The 20,004-nt window shown below is 38.7% G+C and overlaps 1 protein-coding gene across 2 annotated transcripts in view; it reads right to left on the bottom strand.

Moving 5' to 3' along the window:
* Positions 1 to 20,004, bottom strand: part of LOC121896819 (chemokine-like protein TAFA-5) — a 54,495-nt gene that overhangs the window by 8,912 nt on the left and 25,579 nt on the right. Inside the window, exon 3 of one of the 2 annotated variants that reach the window (XM_042410850.1) lies at positions 11,235 to 11,362. In XM_042410850.1, coding sequence (XP_042266784.1) covers positions 11,235 to 11,362 — 128 coding nt within the window. Of the gene's footprint in view, positions 1 to 10,851; positions 11,363 to 20,004 lie in introns of those variants that run through there. The other variant, XM_042410849.1, reaches the window with a different exon arrangement.

Here is a 20,004-nt window from a genome sequence, read left to right on the forward strand (position 1 = left end):
ATACTTATGTACTTTTACTGCAATACTTTAACTACATCAAGCTCATAATACTTATGTACTTTTACTGTAGGAGGATTTTTCATGCAGGACTTGTAATGGAGTACTTTTACATTGCTGTATTGGTACTTTTACTGCAGTAAAGGATCTAAATACTTCTTCCACCACTGCTGAGGACACAGAATATCTTGCATAACAAACATTAATTGCAAGAAATATAGTTTGATTAAAAAATAAACTGGCTGTCATCACTAAACAACTGAAACAATTAAAACACTGCTGTATAGTATCCCCAGCGTAGAGGAGCTTGTTAGTGTTTTTAACAAGTCTTGTACAAATATTTTAGATTGTGTAGCTCCAGTCAGATATAAAAAGCTGAAACCTTCTTCTGTGCCGTGGTTAAATGAAGAAGTAAAGATTATAAAGAGACAATGCAGGAAGGCAGAACACAAATGGGAAAGGGATAGACTCAGTGTCTCCTCTGCTTCCTTAGATTTAAATAATTATTAAATACAAAGAGATTTAATGTTCACCGATCGATGTAAAATCAAAGAAGCAAGGAACCTTTACTTTTCAAAACAGGGTCATAATCCCAGAATCCTTCTTAAAACTGTATATTCTGTTATTGGTTCCAAGATAAGGCAGCCACTTGAATCTAACCCTGAGAGATGGGAGGATTTTCCTCATTACTTTCACAATAAAATAGCAGAGATTCAGCAGCACTTCAACATTAACCCACTTCAATGAATCTCTCTGTCGACCCTGGAACGCCCTCAAAATCATCCACCTGCCCTTCAGACTGCATACTTGGTTTTTCAAGCTGTATTTTAGACAGTTGGTCCAGATGTTTTAGCCATTATTAACTGCTCTCTGTCCACTGGTACTTTTTTAAACATGCCACTGTTAAAGAAACCTTCTCTAGAACGTCTTAATCAGCCGTCTGGATTGGTTCATCTCTTATCTGTCGAACAGGTTCTTCTCTGTGATGCTTGGAGATGCCTCCTCCTTTTGTGGGGTCCCCCAGGGGTCTATTTTGGGTCCTCTTTTATTCACCATTTACATGCTGCCCCTGGGGCAAATCGTGAATGTACATAGTATTGATTTCCACTGCTAATTGAATGACACCCAGCTGTATGTCCCGTTAAAGGCTGGTACCACTGATGCTTCATGTTTTATGTCCTTCCTCAATGAAATTAAAAGCTGTCCAAAAACTTCCTGCAGATGAATGACTCCAAAACAGAAGTCATTATAATTACTCCCTCCGGCCTCAGCTCTAGCAGCATTAACAATCTCTCCTCTAGTCTGGCTGCCTTATCTAATAATGTTTGAAAAGAGGGACGTATCCTAGGGGTTATTTTTGACTCTGATTTGTCTTTTGATGCTCAGGTGACCAAAGTGCTGCAATCCTGCTTTTTTTTTCCCAATTGAGACAGCTAAACAAAATCAGGTCATTCCTTCCCTCTGCAGACTTAGAAAAGGTCATCCATGCTTTAATCTCCTCCAGACTTGATTACTGCAATGCAAAGACTGCAGTACGAAGCGCTGATGCCAGACTTTTAACACCAATCGCTGCTGCCCTTCACTGGTTGATGGTGATGTTGAGATTTTACTGCTTGTTTTTAAAAGCCCTGAATGGTCAAACTCCAGTTTATATCTGTCATCTGTTAACTCCTCAGCAGTGGAGCTTCCTGCCTGGAGATCTCAGGCTTCTTTTAAATCTCTTCTTAAGACCAACTTTTACCGTATGGCTTTTTCTGAACTGATGATATTTGTTGTAATATTTGATTTATTGTATCTTGTCTGTATCTTTGTTTTGGATCTTATTTACTATCTGTTTTTATTGTAACTTTGTAACTTTGTTTTTGAAAGGTGCTATATAAATAAAGTTATTATTAATATTATTACAGTACATTAGCTGTTTGTGCTTTTCATTCGCTTAAAATATATGTGACATATTTTTATTATGAATTTCTATTTTTAATTATTTATGATTATTGATTGATGATTTTTGTGTATTTTTGGATTGTTATGCACAACAACAACAATATACAACTAAACTGTTTCACAGTGATGTTGAGTTAACAAACATCGTCTCTGCCTGGATGATGTTCACAGTAACGTCTCTATGTGTCTCTGCAGTGGGAGGTCAGAGGTCAGAGGTCAGAGGTCGGGGTTTGGTTCTGCTGTTGTATTAAACAGAGACCAGGATCTTTCATCTGAACACAAACACAGTTTCTACCAGCTGATGTTTTACTGCAACATCTGAGACTCTGATGGAAAATAACAACCAGGTACGTTGTGTCTGAACATTTCACTCAGACCTTCAACATTTCTGCAACTTGACAAATACGTTAATGAACATTTTCTCATTATGTTGAGAGAAAACATCATTCAGCAGCGTTACGTTTCTAACAAAACATATTTGCTGCTGCAGTTGTTTTTGGGAGAGCTCAGATATGTTGTAGTGCGTCTCCTCTCTGAGGGGAAGGAGGGGTAGAAGTTGTTCTGTGAGCAGCAGCAGCAGCAGCAGTCTGGTCAATGAATGACTGTGTGCTGCGTAGCGTCGAGCGCCGGACGCCTGAGGCTACTTTTGCTGAACGGGTGAGTTTCACATCAACTTGAAAATGTATATTAATGTGTTTCATTTATGTCTGTTACTGCTGTGTCTCTCCACATCATTTTACTGTTCTTAATAAAGGCAGTTTAGGCAACAGTCTTATATAAAACAATAATATATTATATATTGTTCTCATTAGATTGTGGGAGAATCTCTTCCAACAGTGACGTCAGACCAGACAGAACACTGTGTTACAGTATCTGTCTGCTCTAATACTGACACATGATCTAAAGGGACAATATCACTAAAAACTCACTTTTTCAGTGCTTGTGTGTATATTTGGGTCTCTGATGTGCCTGCTAACACAAACTAGACAGCTATTTATATTATATAAAATTTAGCTTCATAATATAAAAAATAATATAAAAAATATTTATATTTGCTCCATTTCATAACTGTATGAACCCTCGATTAGAATAAACTGAACTCTGGCTCCCAAACAGTGAACAACAGGAGAAGGAGAAGGAGGAGAAGAAGGAGGAGAAGGTGTCAGACTGAATAATGTTTTCTTCCACATCAAACTCACTGTTTCCTGTTTAATAATAATGATGATGATGATGATGATGAAGACGTCAACCTGAGCTGCAACAATAATTCAGTTTTCAAAATTACAAAATGTATTAAAATAAAAGTGTCAAAACCAACCAATCAGCAGCCGGCGTTAATAACACAACATTAGTGTCTGCAGCTCGTTAACAAACTAATTTTAATTTCAAACAAACAAACAAACAAACAAACAAACATCAGAAGCTCTGAGGAGACGCCGAGTTCTGCAGGACAAATATTATAAAGAAACGAGCTGAAACACGTCTCAGTATCATCATTTCTTCTCTAAACTCCATTTATTTCACTTCCAAAGCAAAAACAAGACAGAAATTGTTTCATTAATATTGTAAAGTTTTGGCTCCTTCAAATATTAAAGATCTATGAAGCTGTTTGTAATATTCTCAGAGGCTCTGAAACACACAGGAGAGACTTCAGCTTCTCTTCAAACTAAAGTCTGATCAATGATACGGTATATATATATATATATATATATATATATATATATATATATATATATATATATATATATATATATATATATATATATATAATATGTTCATCAGCTCATCCTGACGTAACTCAGCAGGTTTAAACACAACTCAGTTTAACAGTTTGTTTACGAGACGCCGTCAGTTCATATCTTCACCGATAAACTTATTAGATTTTATTATTGTTGATTTTAATTGGCTGCCCAGCTGCTCTGTATGAATGAAGTGTTTTCTTATTTTATTTTCATGTCACACCATCAAAGTGGTTCATCTCTCATGGGATCACATGACACACAATAAAACAACGTACACAACTTCCGGTTTGACATACATTTTCCAAAGAGAATAAATAAATTATTGCTGCAAACAACAGACTGAATGTCGTGTGGAGAAAAAAAACAAACACGTTTTACACAGAAGGAAAAAGCAGGTATGAGCTTCCTGAACTAAACATTGTTCCTGACGACCAGATGTCACACCAGAGGACCCTTAGAGCCTTCTAGGCCTTCAGAGAAGGATTTTAAATGTTATATTTCATCTCTTTCATTTAATAATTACATCTCCTCTAATTTTAGCCTCATTTTCTATCAAGTTTGCTTCAGAAATGAAAAGGTTAAACCATGAAAACAGAGTTATCAGCCTCAGTCACTTCATCCTGACACCGAGACACAAAGACTACAAGGATCATTTATATTCTGGTGGCAAGTTTCATATTTCCAGTTGTGTCTTTGTGTGTTGTTCATTTGAAATGATCTCATTGTTTTTTTGTGACTTGTTTGTTTGAATACAGAGAAGATGCCTGAGGTTAAAATGATTATTATGCCTGTTGTTGTTTACTTTACGTCATGGTTGGTTAAAGTGTTGCAGTCACAGTTCACCACTGACTCACACGGAGCACAAATGTTAATTTCATTTCAAGTGTTTTTTATCATCTCAGTGTCTTCCAGAAAGTAACTGTTTCTAGTTTTACTGAATAACTTCTTCCTGTTGTAGACGTCTGCTGCTGAACCACTACGGATGTACAGAGAGCTCAGTATCTGTATCTGTATCTGTATCAGTATCTGTATTTGTTGAGGCAGCAAAATTATTTGTATTCAAGTAAAAGTGGAAAGAGGCTTAAAAATCCTGTTTTTGTTTTTATTAAGCTTTTAATTTTAGAAAATTAAAGTGTTACAATAAGTGTTCATGAAGCGTGTGTCAGTAGTTCAGCTTTATCTCTGGGGAACACCCCCAACACACCCAAATTAGGAAATGTGCGTCATGTAGCAGGTGGATGTGACTCCCCTCACTGAGACCTGCTGATAGACGTCACAGCGGAGCAGAGGAGAGACACTGAGATAGTGATGTAACCGACCTGCACTCTGGTGTTTAACATCTTTTTTTTGTCTTCCCGAAAACAAATAATTTTTAAAATATTTGTATGAAACAAATATTTGGAAAAAAACCAAACACTATTTGTGCTTTGCCGTATAACGTATTTGTATTCGGGCACAGCCCTAGTAGCCACACTGCTGCACTACGATGTCTGTTTCAGAGTCTGATCAATACGATGAGCGTGAAAAGACTGAGACTGTTTACTGTAAACAGAAATGACACTTTTGATGCTGTTATTAGTCTTTTAATAGTTTCTGGACAACAACGGAGGAATCAGATATATCAGCTTTGATACACACACAATATGTGTTAGTAGATCAGTTCATTGTCGGTTTGAATCCAAACATCAGATTTATTGATAAGAAGAAAAAAACATAGAAAATCAGCAGAATGATCCTTTAAAAGAGGTTTAGAATAAGAGAGAAATGAAGCTCAATGTTAAAAAGTGTTTTTCCCTTTAAGAGGAAGATGAGAGCTTTCATCAGAGCATAAAGGATCCATATGTAACAACAGCTGGATCCTTTAAAGCGTCTCCATCAGCACTGTGAGTCTGTTTCAAACCCTCATCCAGACTGATTGTACATCACCAATTAACTCCTCTACACCGTCTGTGCGTCTCTGTGAGCCTGTAAAACCTCCTCGGGGCTGATTGAACGTCGTTTGTTCCTCTGATCCGGCTCTCTGAGTTTTAATGAACGCTGACTCCTCTCCTCGTGTAAACACAGTAGTGTTGCGTGTCGGTCCGCCCACTCGGCGCTGCGTCTCTGTCGTTTCATTTGCCTCACAGCGAGGGAATCAGATCTGCTGTCCTTCATTAGCAGCTTGTTTGTATGAAGCTCCTTTTTTTTAACAAAAATGAGATTTTCTCGTCAGTATATTCAGCGCAGAGCCGGAGGTGGCAGATGCAACAACACGCTGCCATCTTTCAACTAAATTAAGACATGAAGACGTGGGAGACGCACATCTTCTCCCAGCATCCTCAGCTTGCAGTTAGAGTCGAGATCTGGCTCCAGGTTGTAGAGAGGTCATGACATCATGGTGTCAGACAGGTTTTAGGGTTTTCTATTTATGCCTTAAAGGAGGTTCCCAGTGTTTCTAGTGTGTCTATAACCAGCATAATCCTGTTCATACTGGATATTCAAATGTTGTTTTTTCTATGGAAGTGATGGAGGCCAAAATCCACAGTGTGTCCACACAGTCATTTAAAAGTCTGTGTGAAGCTTCTATTCAGCTTCAGCAGTCTGAGTTAGTCATATCAAGTGGATATCTGACACATTTACAGTCTTTTTAAGCATCAAATTCCCTCTTTGTGCTTTTGGTTCAGATGAGATCCAGATGTCCAGCTCTATATTTATATTCTGGGGCTCTACTGGAATATCTTTGCATGATTTCCAGTTAAAAACTCCTTATTTATCTTCTACTGGTCCTTTATGCAGCCCCTCAGTTCAGCCTCTGTCTGAAACAGGCCGTTTTAGCTCCTGTCTCTTTAAGGCCCGCCTCCTGATGAGCCCACTCTGTTCTGATTGGTCAGCTTTCAGGAATCTTCCTCTGGCTCCGGAGGCTACGTAAACAAACTATAGTAGCAGGATTTCACTTCTTTTTCTCCTTCTTTACTCCAAATGTCAACTTCTCAAATCCATCCGAACATGTTGGAGCTGAACAACACATGGAAACACCTTAGCAACCACCTTAGCAACCACCTTGGCAACCAAGGCTAGGGCGTCAGCTCATCGGCAATATAGAAAAAACGGTTGCAAAGGAAGCGTTCAGAGCAGGTTGAAGCCCTGACTTTTGACTTGCAGGCAGCATCTCTACATTCATTCAGCTCAAGTTTTGGAACTTTGACCGTGTTTAACATCCGACATCAGAACAGGATATAAATAACAGAAAACCACTAAAAGCAGAATATGAACCCTTTAAGGTTAGGAGACCTTGGTTAAGGTTAGGGGACGATCGTGGTCATGGTTTTTGTTACCATGTATTATCTCTCCTGTCGGTTCAGATTCTGCCACTCCCATCTGCCCTCCAGTAACCTCAGTAACCTCCTCTTCATTACCCAGCAGTATAAACACCAGCCCACTGTCACTCGCTTCCTACACAGGTAGATGATGAAGCCGAAGCTCATTGAGATGTACCCCCACCCTGAGTCTCTCCCCTGGTTCCTTAACGCCTCCAGACTCATCAAGATCCACTTGACCCCCGTTCATCTCCTTCAAATCCAGCCGTCAAACCAAATAAACTATTTTGTGTGTACCGTACAAATGGCGTGCTCTTTGTCAGTGAAACAATGCTGACTCACAGTTGACTCATCCATCCACCACGAGCTCCTCCCGACATGGACTCTGTGGCTCTATACGAACATCAGCTGATTTTCTCCTTGAACATAAACGTGTGGTTTTAGCACACGTGCCATAAATGAATAAATGATCCTATTTTTGTGGCGCGGACAGTCACTGAAACGTGTCGTTCTGCTGTCAACATGGTGAAGATCTTTTCAGGTGCAGAGCTCTCTCAGCCACCGTGTAGAAAGTTTATTATTTTACAGGCTGCTTTATTGTAATCTTTTGTTGGGTTTCACTTCCTCTCATGCATTCAGGGTCACGGTGAGCAGAGTTCTGGAGGACAGAAAAAGACTAAATCTCTACATGTGTGATTTCAGTGTTTCTTTCCGTCGGTTTCCTCAGGAGAGGAAGACGAGAGGAGACGCTCCAGCGATCTGCCTCTGAGTTTCATGAAGGACAGCGTCTCCTCGCTCTGCTGTCCGTCTTTAAAACTACAAGTTCCCAACGGAGGAGAAACTCTCCGACCGAGGGGCAGAGAGAGGAGGGAGGTGTTCTAACCGTCCTGTGACGTGTTTGACAGACTTCGTTATTCAGAGAGTGAGCTGACTCGTCTCAAACCGACCAACCGGAACGCAGGAAAGGAAAAGGAAGAAGGGATCAGTGTGGTGATGCAGGACGCTGCCGGAGGAAACAGACACCTGGTCAACCTGACAGCTTAAAGGATCATTCTGGGGATTTTAGATATTTTTCTTATTATCAATAAATCTCATGTTTGGATCCAAACCAACAATGAACTGATCTACTAACAAGTATTGTGTGTGTAGACCTCATGTTCCTTCAACATGAAGAGTTCGGTCACGTTAGTTTGTTAATAACAGCATCATGCTTTCAGTCTCAGGAGAGCAGTTCTGTGTAAAGCAGACGCCACTGAGCATGTGCAGGAACACGGTTCTGTTTGCAGCTTTGCTGAAACATTTATACATTCAAAGTTAAAGCTCACCTGTTTTACTTTGACTGAGCACTAACTCAGACAGATGTACAGTCACTTTACCTACCTTCATTACTAGTTTTTAAATAATTAGGGACTGAACCCAAAAGGCAGAGGACTACTGTAAAACAGTAAGGGTGAGGACCCTGTTGTTTTTTGTTTGTTTGTTTGTTTCTTTATTATTACACCACTTAAACCCTTAATTTGACCCCCTAAACATGCTCAAAAACTCACTAAATTTGGCATGCACATCAGATCTGGTGAACTATATGATAAAATGTAAAAATTAACCCCTAAAGTGCCAAAATGTGCTCTCTAGCGCCACCTATGTAACTAAAATGGCCGCCACGGCCCATAAGAATGTCGTAGAGAGATCAAACCAAAACTCAATTATTCGTCTCATCAAGACCTACAAATCATACGCTGACACCCCTGACCTAAATCCAACAGGAAGTCCTTACTCTAAAATCCTCCTCTCCAACTGCTCCTGGTGATGTCACTCCCTCAGTGCTGTGAAACATTCAACAATACACACTCATTATAAAATCACAGGAGGAGCAAGAAAAGACTTTAAAACTCACACTCTAATATCTCAAAAACAATAAAAGATAGAAAACACATGTAAATTCAAGATTTATAGGTCAAAGTCTGGTGACTCATTTAAAGTTCAAATGAAGTTTGTATCTAAAACTATGTGGAAGCAGTAAATGTTCAAAAAGGTGTGGGTTCGCTCACACTCTCCATTCAAATATATGAGTATTTTTCTGTGTCCAGCTGCAGTTACTTATTGTCTCTACACACCTGACAGTATACACTTTCAAAATAAAAGCACACCACACTTGTAAGAAATATCCCTCTTAAAAAGCAAAATGATCCCGACAGGCCAGAGTGCGAGGTCCCGACCAACGCTGCTCGCAGCTTTAATTTTAATCTGATTTACTTTAATAGTTATTTTATTACCCCCATGCTGGTGTTTTTATTTAATAATGTTTATCTGTTCTTGCTGTAATATTCATTTATTTTCTGTAAAGCACTTTTTAATCGCCCTGCTATGAAATGTGCTGCATAAATACAGTCGTGTTGCCTTTTTGTGCCACATATCACAACCTCCTGACTTCGTATTACACTGTGAATTTCTCAAAGAGCTTCAGAACAAGAAGTTTCCTACGAACACGTCTGAAGCCCTTTTCACTCAGGACTAGTATTACGTGGTTTAGATTCACTCTGGACAAGCAAAGTCTGTATTTTACTTGAATTTACTGACGTTATCCCCTCGGATATGATTAAGAATATCAAGGTTTTGTTTAACATCCAACAACAAATCACAGAAATGCCGATCAGCACTGGACTAACATTATCACATGACCTCTGTGTTGAGGTGAAATATGGTAATTTGCTTTACAAATTACAGACATGCAGGCAGATTTGCACAGGATTAAGATCACAGACGACCTCTGCAATTATCATGAATTACTGGAGGTCCCTGCTGGTCCATGCTGGTCCTGTGCAAACAGCTCAGCAACCAACTACAGTCTGAAGAAACACAGAACAGAAACTATCACAGCTGCAGCTGTCTGAAGGTTTTAAACAGACAGTAATGAAACAAAGAAAGCAGATGATTGACAGCAGATAATCATCAGACAAACAGCTAAACAAACAATTAGAAGCAAAAATCAACAAATCCTGAAGGAGGTTTGGTTGATGTGGTGATGTATCTGCTGCTGTTAATCAGCTGCTGTGACGAGTGACAGATGGAGAAGAGAGTGCTCATGGGTAGCAATTATTCAATCAACACACACACACAGGCTGTGATTTTAATAAGGGCCAATAGCGTCCTTGTTAGAAGGTGTTATTACGTTATTAGAAGCTTAAAATTAGATCTTTGAAACTAAACACAGACGGACAGAACGAATCCCAGTTGATTTAAAACATAAAGACTCAGACGGTGTGAAAGAAATATTCACATCCTTTACTGCAGTAAAAGTACATAAGTATTATGAGCTTGATGTAGTTAAAGTATTGCAGTAATAGTAGTATTTTGTAGTATTTTGGTCCTCTGACTCATAGAGGAACATTAACTTGTAGTTTGTCTCATTAGAGATGTTTATGTTTATATCTGATGTTTGAGAAGAATAAAGTATAAAGTTTCATGTAAACACCAGCGTGAATGTTCACCATCATCATCATCATCATCACCATCATCATCATCAACCTGCACTAATAAACATTCTCCACCTGTGACAAGGTGAACTCACTTATCATAAACCATCTCAACAAAAAAAAACAGGAAAATATGTTTTAAAAATGGAAAAATAAATGATTTATTACAAGAAAGAAGAAAAAATAATGAGAAGAAAACAACTAAAAAGAAATAAAATTAAATAAATATATAATCTGAGAAATTAATAAATAAATAAAAAGGAAGAAAACTGAATAATTCAAAAAAGATTACAAAATAAAACTATTTAAAACTGAAATAATAATAAATAATTCATTATTTTTTAAAAAAAACAGAAAAATAAATATGAAAAAAATATTAAATTCTTTAACTTTAAGTTTTATTTTCTGATCTTCTACAAGATATTAACAGAAAAACTGATGATTCAAGTTTTTATCATTAATCAATAATTTGTTTGTCATATGTATAAAAATATAAACTTCTGACCAAATAACTTCCTGTTACGGCTTAAATCACATTTAGTCACATCATCATCATCATCACATCATCATCATCATCATCATCACATCATCACCATCATCATCACTTCATCATCACATCATCATCATCACTTCATCATCATCATCATCATCATCACACCGAGGGATCAATATAAAGCATAAACCAGCAGGACGTCACATGACAGTCACATGTGACTGGCAGCACAGGTTCAGGTTCTGGTTCTGGTTCAGGTTCAGGTTCAGGTTCTGGTTTTGGTTCTCACCGTGGTGGTCTTCACTCGGCCTCCTGGTTGCGTGCAGGTCCAGCCCGACTGACTGACCAGGAGGTCACAACCTTCATCATCCAAACACGGACTCATCGCACACCACTGACGACTACTGACGATACCAACTGAGGAGGAGGAGGAGGAGGAAGGGGAGGAGGAAGAGGAAGAGGAAGGGGAAGGGGAAGGGGAGAAGGAGGGGGACAACGAGGAGTTGGAGGAAGAGGAAGAAATAGAGGAGGGGGAGAAAGAAGGGAAGAAGTGCAGGAGGAAGAAGAGGAGGGGTGAGGGGAGGAAGAGGAGAAGAGAAGAAGAAAAGCAGCAGGTGAGTTTATTAGTTTCATCATATTTTGTTTTGTTTTGTTGATCGTTGATTCGCTGCTGGATGAAACTTCATCATAAATAAATATTGTGAATGTTTACAAACCAAAGAACACGTCATCAATATCTGATATGATTATTACTGATCATGAACTCAAACATCAGCAGACGAACATCTGGTTTTATGAACGAGACGCTAAAACAGAGAAGAAGAAGAAGAAGAAGTTTATATGAAAGAGACTTGTGTTGAGTGAAAAGTTGTCATGTGACTTTTTTTTTTTAATTAAGACTCAAATTATTTCCTCCATAAACTTACAACTTTAATTCAACTTTTGTTCCTGAAATTGTGACTTTATTCTCATAACATGTCTTTTTCTTGAAATGCTGACAGAATATTACATCATTACGCCCGTATATCATCCTCGTTATGACGTCAGAGGACTGATTCTGTTTACTGCTCTCACCTCCTCTTCATCACACATTCTGCTATTTATAAAGAAATAGGACATTTGCATATTGTGGCTCTCTGATTGGCCCACAGAGAGAGAGAGAGAGAGGAAGGATGATAAAGAGGAGGAGGAGGAGGAAGAGGAGGAGGAAGAAGAGCGTTCGTGCCAATTCTTTTAATTACATCCATGTTTCCTTCCAACCAGCAGACACAACGTCCAACTGACTCACATTCAAAACCACGAGTCATTCTGGTCTCAGTCTCTGAATCCAGACCGTCTGATAAATGGAAATTATTTCTCCGTTAATAAGATTTAAAGACTCACAGCAGCTTTGACGTCGCTGTGTGGGGCGTTGATTGACAGCTGTGATTGACAGTCGGCTCACCTGCTGCTCTCACACTGAGTCACAATAATAAAACACTAATGTCACAATATTTCACTAAGTTTGATGTGACACACGTCGCTACAGTAGAAGCTAACAGGTTAGCCGACATCACGGACAGTTTACCGTCTCCCACGTAGCTTCAGCTCGTCTGCTGCTGGTCTGATTTTACCCTCCGAGACGCATCAGAAGCTTGATTTATTCAAACATTCTGGTTTAATCTGCTTGTTTTTCTTTTCTTCTTCATCTGTTTTTTATTGATTTTTTTTCTGACTTTGTGCTGCTGTTCTGACTTTACACTGAGCTGTAATCTTTGTGTGAAATATGCCATCCATACAAATCAAGTTATTATTATAAGTTATTAAAGTAGCTAACATTTGTGCATCGCTTGTTTCCAGAGCGTGAAAAATAAAATCCTTATTTAGAAAGTCGGACCATGAAGACGGAGGAGATGTTTCAGTTCTTCTACAGTTTAAACTCTTCTGGTTAAATCATCAGAACGAAAGATGCATTTCAGCAAGAAACAGCCAATCACAGAGCTTAAAATTCGGTCACATGCGCCACCGACTGCGAGCAGAAACTAAAGATTATGACGCTTCGAGTGGATTAAGTAACCATGGTAACATGTTTTGTTTACAACTTCGGTGTCGAAGCGTTTTGAGTTCATTGCGCTCCGTTTCGCGCCTATGGCTTCGTATTCAGAGCAGCAGCAGAGGCTCATGGGTAATGTAGTATTCTTATCCGTCTGCTAACGTCATAAACAGAACATGAATAGAGACCGTTTTACGTTTCGAGGACATTTAATCTGAAAGTTCTGACTCCAAGAGGCGGGAAAACGCTGAATGACTTTATATATCATATTCCAAACTGTAACACACGTTACTAACCGCTGTCACATGACACATTAAACTCGTGTACATTAAAACTATCTTACAGCACAAACAACAATATGTTCCTGAATTCAAACATCCGAAAACAAAACAACAGCAAATATAAACATAACTTTAGTAAAATCCACCTTTAATCCTCTTCAAAATAAACTTGAACTTTACATAAACTATGAATGAGCTTAAATAATGTTAGAACATATTTAGCATGTGATTACGACAGAAACAAAGACTGAACTGAAAACCGGACTTTAAATACGCAACTTCTGATTACAAAATGAACACAGGCGAGGCAATCGACAAAGGCGGGAAAAGACAGGAAGTAAAGGTAGCAAAACACAAGGAGACAAGACATTTCAAAATAAGGCAGGAACTAAAAATCCCAAAACACAAACAAAGTCCTGACAGGATGTGACAGCGAAGACGTGAGGAGAGAAGGAAACGAGGAAAAGTGATTTTAAAGAAAGAGACGTCCTTTCTGTCAGTTTCTGATGACGGCGGCAGTTTGTATCTGCACATATATGTACCGTTACTGCCAGCAGAGCAGTGTTTCCTCTCTGAATCATGTGACAAACTACCTGCAAACTGCTCCGACACTGAACACACATCTACTGTCAGAATGTGTTAATATTATGTATTTATTTATGATTAAAATGTCTTCTAAACTGTAGAAATGATTAATTATAAAGCAGTAATTATGTAAATAAATCTGATATTAAACTATAGATTCTACCTGATGCAGCCTCAACATGTGATTAACGATTAAAAATGTTTCTTGCTGACAGACTTTATTTTATGTGTGATAAAGGTTCACGGAGGAGATAACAGATAATTAAAACATAAGGATGCACTTTTAATTTGTGCATAAAAAAAACATGATCAACCTTTATCACAAGTAAAATTAAAGTCTGTCAGCAAGAAACATTTTTAACATTTGAATCATTTCCATTCAGTCACAATGTGAAGCTGCATCAGAATTTATGAAATCTCGTTTAAAATTTGGACACATTTGGTTTGAAATCTGACTTCAGACGTGTTTGAGATGACGCGACATACGTTAACATACCGTCATACAGCGTGACGTGATGTAACATAATGCCATGCAGCAAGGTAATCAGGGTGTTGTAACGCAGTTTAACATGACGTGAGGTAATAAAACATAACACAGCAGGACATGATGTAGTGAAAGATAATATAACATAGAATAGATATATATAGATAATTTGGGCCTGATGATGTCTTTAGAGCCGTGTCCTCTCTGTTGGAGTCTGTTTCTGTCACCTCATTTGAAAATTAATTCTTCACTCGGAGGGACTTCCTGCTTTCTAGGCGACATTTTACCGACACGATCGCTCCTTCTGTTCCCGCCGCTACGCCGCTAAACGAGGCTCGGTGCGGCCGGTTGTACGGGGGGGGGGGGGGGTGTAATACATCAGCAGGTAATCAGCTCGCTCCCTCCGCGGCGGCGGAGCAGCGCTAGGATGGTGATCGCCTGTTAGCCCCCAATTATCAAACCAATTTCCTGTCCAACAAACAGCAGCAGCTCCTCTCAGCCGGGATCTTTAATTAAATTCTCCATCAAGATTCTCCAGACTGTAGAAATACTTCAAAAGCTCTTGATGGTTATTTTTAGGATTTAGGTTTACATTAAGTTTAAAGAATAGTTATAATAAAGCTTGTTAAAGGAAGATTCTGACATTTTTTCTGTTAGATGTTCAGATGGATATTTCTACGACGGACATGTTTAGCCTAGCTTAGCACAAAGACTGCAGGCGGGGGGGGAACTGCTAGCTTATTACCTTCCAACAACTCAAACTCTGTCTCTGTTCACCAATCCATCCTGTTAGCCTAAAAGCTAACCTTGAGCTAGCTGGGCAAAAAGCTAACTCTAAGCTAACGGTAACTTGCTAGGTTTGAGCTCTGTCCCGACTACTGTTAGCTAACGTTATTCAATGTTATTTAGATCCAGATAAATCCTGATAGATTGTAGATCCTGAAAGATTCTGATCCTTTCTTTCTCTCTCTGACTTCTTCTTCTTCTGTTTTCAGACGTAGCTGATGTGTTAGCTGCAGATTTATTGAAGTGAAGTTTCTCTTCTGACTTGTGAATTGATCATATTTTTGCAGGTTTTTCTGGGTTTATTGTGATTAATCAGGTGATGATGATCAGCTGTGATAGAAGGAGGTGGGACTGAGTCTGGACTTCGTCAACTAACATGTACGAAACATGTAAAACCACGGTGGTTGTATTAATGAGAACTCACACGGGACTCAAAGATGGCGTCCTGTTCATTCTCATGACGGTTGCTCAGTGATGCATGAAGCCAAAAAATCTGCTACCGACTGTAAAGAAACGAGCCGGACGTTGCTGACACGTCTGCACTTGAATGGGGATGAAATCATTTAACTGTGTGACTTCAGGTTTCAAAAAGCAGTGTTTTTCCCTCTAAACTTCTCACATGCTTTCATTTCAATAAATGTTCAAATGAACCAATATTTCAGCAAAAATCAAGCTTGTAATACTTATGTACTTCTACAGTTGTAGGATGTTTCATGCAGGACTTTTTTACATTGTTGTATTGGTACTTTTTGGTACTTTTACTGCAGTAAAGCATCTTCCATCACTGTCAGTTTAATAGAAGTTAAACCATGATGGAGCAGAAACACTGAACTCTGCTGATTGTGTTTTCGTTGTGGTTAATAAGCTCTTTAATGTCTCTGCTGCTCTGTGGTTGTTTCATCCTCCAGGTTTGGTTATGAAATCATTTAAACACCTCTCTCTCCCTGTGGCTCGACGGCGCAGCACTGAGCGCGCTCAGATTCCCCCCCTGAGATGTGATGAGATGTGTCAGAGAGCAGAGCGGCAGGAAACAAAGAGGACGGAGTCTAATCACAGCTCCTCCGACTTCCCGCTGAGGACGAGAATGGAAGCCGACAGCGGCCATCACACGAGTTAATTCGCCTCTTTCCTCCGTCGCTACGTGACGTCCTCCTGAGCGAGCACGCCGCACGCTTCTCTCCGTAACGCCTCCTTTAGCTCAGCAGCGTCTCGGCCTCGCAGCGAGGCTGTAAACGCTGCTGTTTCCAGGAATCACACCGAACACGTCGACTCAAAGAGAATCTGATAAATGTCCGACCAGGACCTGAAACATCACGCTGACATGTAACTGGGAGCGAAGGTCACAAAACCAGTGATTGGTTCGATATGTAGTTCACATGAATTCACACATAATTAGAGACTTATAGATTTAAAAGCTTGGTTTTCTGTGTTTTTCCTTTCCAACAATTTGGGTTTTCTCAATTATATTATTATTAATTGATTATTGGTCTGAATGTGATTACTGTCTTCAGACCAGTATCTGTGTCCCACTGGTTTACATCATATAACGGTTCAGTAATGTTGGTTTCAGAGATGTTACTGGCAGAATTATTCATGAATGGACCCCATTAACAAGAAGCTTCTCTTCATGAAGAGCCTGATTAACCTTTTACTTTATTCATCTATCAGCTGCTGTATGTTATTAATATTCATTACAGATTGATGAGTGTTTGTATTATTATTGTATTATTGTTAAAGTTGTTACAGTCGTGCTGCATTATGTTTGTGTCTGTCTGTGTTTTAAACATTCAGGGACGATGTCAGGACGAGTCTGTCCTCATAAAAACAACAACAGGTCATAACGTCAGTCTGTAGTTAGTTTGAGTGACAGCTGTCAGCTAGCGGTCGTCATAGTAACTGTGAGGTGGAGCAGTGATGCAGGTCACATGACGTTTATATATATATTTGGACACATCGATGAACGGAGGCTTTAACCCTGTTTCCAACCCCCAAACTTGATTATTGTTGCCATGGCGACGAAGGTGGCCTAACTTTAAGGAAGTAGTAACTTTAACCCACCGCGTGTTTCTCTGACCTTAAAGTGATCATTTTAACCCCAAACCATCATCTTTACTAAACCCAACCATCATCATCAAACATCGTTATTGATCAACAGTGACGTGTCGATGATGTCATCGTCCTGCTGATAGAGACGTTGCTATTAGTGACGGAAGAATCACCAGCATAAATGTTCACGATGCAACTGCACCGTTAGAAAAAAGTGCACCGGATACAATCTGAGCTGAACTAGTGATGCATCGGTTCTAACATCTTTGCATCGGTAAAATCCAATTTATTTGTATGTAATTATTAATTATTATTATTTAGAAATGTGACCAATCATTTGATATTCAGATTGATTCTTCCTCTCTAAACGTCTGGACGGATCTCGCGCTCTAGTATTAATTAATTTATCAGAGTAAGAGGATTATTAAATTATTCTGACAGTAATTGTTCAGGTTACAGAGTGAATTCATGTAAACTAGAGACACTACAAAGGAAAAAGGTTGTTAGTGAAAGATTCAAGTGTTTCTTTAGAGATTAAGAACAAACAGCTTTAAATAAAGAAATAAATATCTAATGTAAAAATGACACTTTTTTAGTTCATTTATGATTTGCTGTATACTTAAATAAAACTAAACTCTCTGTAACATATTGATTTGCATCAGTAGCTTCATATGTATCTATGTATCAATGTGTCTGTTGCAGCAGCTTCAGTGATGAAGATGTTCATCTTCATCTGTAGCTCCTGTGTGTCGAACACACGGATCTGCTCAACATGTTAGAAATGTTTTCACATTAAATACATTTACAAATCACAACATGTGTGAATTTCAGTTAAAATTACATAAATTGAAAAGTGCTTTTTTTGTAATGATCCATAAAAAAATCTAAACCATGATTACATTTTTTAAAGTTGGCAGTGAAGCGACCGACAGTTACATTTATACATTTCAATCTTGTTTCATAACAAGATTAATATTAATATTAATAAACTGATCTGAAAACATTTAATGAAAAGTTGAAACATTCACTGAAACAAAACCAAACCTGCGATCACTGATCACGTGATCACGTGCACATAGACGGACAGATACACACACACGTGCAACACATGTAAAAGGATTGTTATGTGATATAAATACTGTTGTTATTAAAAATGTCACTATTTATTATGAGCTTTATTTAATTAATAATCATTTAAAGTCTAACCAGGGTCAGAGGTTGAAAATGATTCTTGGTTATAGATCCTATATGTATATGTATCACATCTGTTTCATGTTATTTGAACCTGTTAATGTTTTTTGCATCATCTGACAAATAAACTAATAAAAAAAAAAAGAGTGAAAGTTTTTATCTGGTAATTAATGGACATTCCTGCACTTCACTTATTAAACTGGTCTTAAATTATTTTAATTTATTTCCAACAATTCATTCCTTTGTTTTTTACTAAGTTGCATTTAGTGTAAAATGTTTTATTTACTTTTTGTATCAAACGATCTGATTCTGATGTTAATTTCTACTTGTTTTGATTTGATTTGATAGTTAAAAGACTTTTGTTGGATCAAACCTCGTTCACCTGCAGGTCTCTGACCAATCAGAGCTCAGGATGGATGGAGGTGTTTCCAGGCGTTAAATATAGAAAACAGACTTTCACACTAACGAACAGAACGGAGACACAGTGGATTAATCTCCGGTATCAGTGAACACCTGCGACGCAGCGTCCTCGCGCTGATTAATGAATGATCGCCGCTCAGATCCGTCTGCCGCCGCTGCCGCTCAGCGCCGTTCATTTATCCAAAAAAAAAAAAAAACAGAGAGAGGCCATTTTATAATCACTTCATTCATCAACTGCAGCGTCCAGAAAGAGAGACGCTGCTTCGTCCCCCCCGAGGACGAGACGAACAGAAGAAAAACACAAAAAGGAAATGAAGCAAAAAACAAACAGATGGAAGAAAACAGGAGGAAACATTATTCCTCCTCTAAAGAAAGAACAGAGAGTTTGATGAGCTGCAGGTTGTTTCTCTCCTTCACATCACCTTTCCTTCCTTTATATCTCATAATAAGTGATACATGGCTCCTACATGCAGATGTTATAATCACAAAGAAACGTTTTAATAATTAGAAGATGCAAGTTTGATGGTTGTGAATTCATACAGATCTCAGTCATGAGACACAGACGTATTGATCAGGGAATAAAACGTGAACAGGAAGGAACAGGAAGGTTTCCTGTTTCTCATGTTTGAGTTTTAATCATCGATGTCAGTCTGATACGATTTAATGACTGAACTAAAACAGCGACATCATCGTTTTATGTCCCGACTCAGATTAATAAGCAGCAGCTCAGTCAGATTATTGTTTTATTGATTGATGTGATCAGCTTTATAAAATCAAACTTCCGTTCTGTATCTTGTGGGTTTTCCGGTTTTCCTCGGAAAACGATGATTCCTCTCAGTGGAACCTCTGCTTCCTGTGATGCATGCTGGGAATCAGGAGTCCGGCGTGCCGAGACGTATTCGCCCCCCCCACGAGGCCCGCCGGGAGCTTTGAGACGTGAGAGGACAGATAAGAACCGACCAGCAGACGCGAGCAGCCGCCTCACATACAAACTGACGTAAACACCGACGAGCAGCTCTGAGCGGCGGAGCGAATCATCTGAAGAGCTCAGACAGACAGAACTTTATTTATCACAAAGGAAATATAGACTTAGGCTGCAACTAGACGTGAGCCCGAACACAAAGACATTCAGCAAAGCACAAATAATGAGTTTCATACAAATATTTAAAAAAACATTTGGATTTTTAAGCCTCTTTCCACTTTTATTCGAATACAAATACAAATAATTTTGCTG

Source organism: Thunnus maccoyii, chromosome 5 (genome assembly GCF_910596095.1).
Source record: "Thunnus maccoyii chromosome 5, fThuMac1.1, whole genome shotgun sequence".
Classification (NCBI taxonomy): domain Eukaryota; kingdom Metazoa; phylum Chordata; class Actinopteri; order Scombriformes; family Scombridae; genus Thunnus; species Thunnus maccoyii.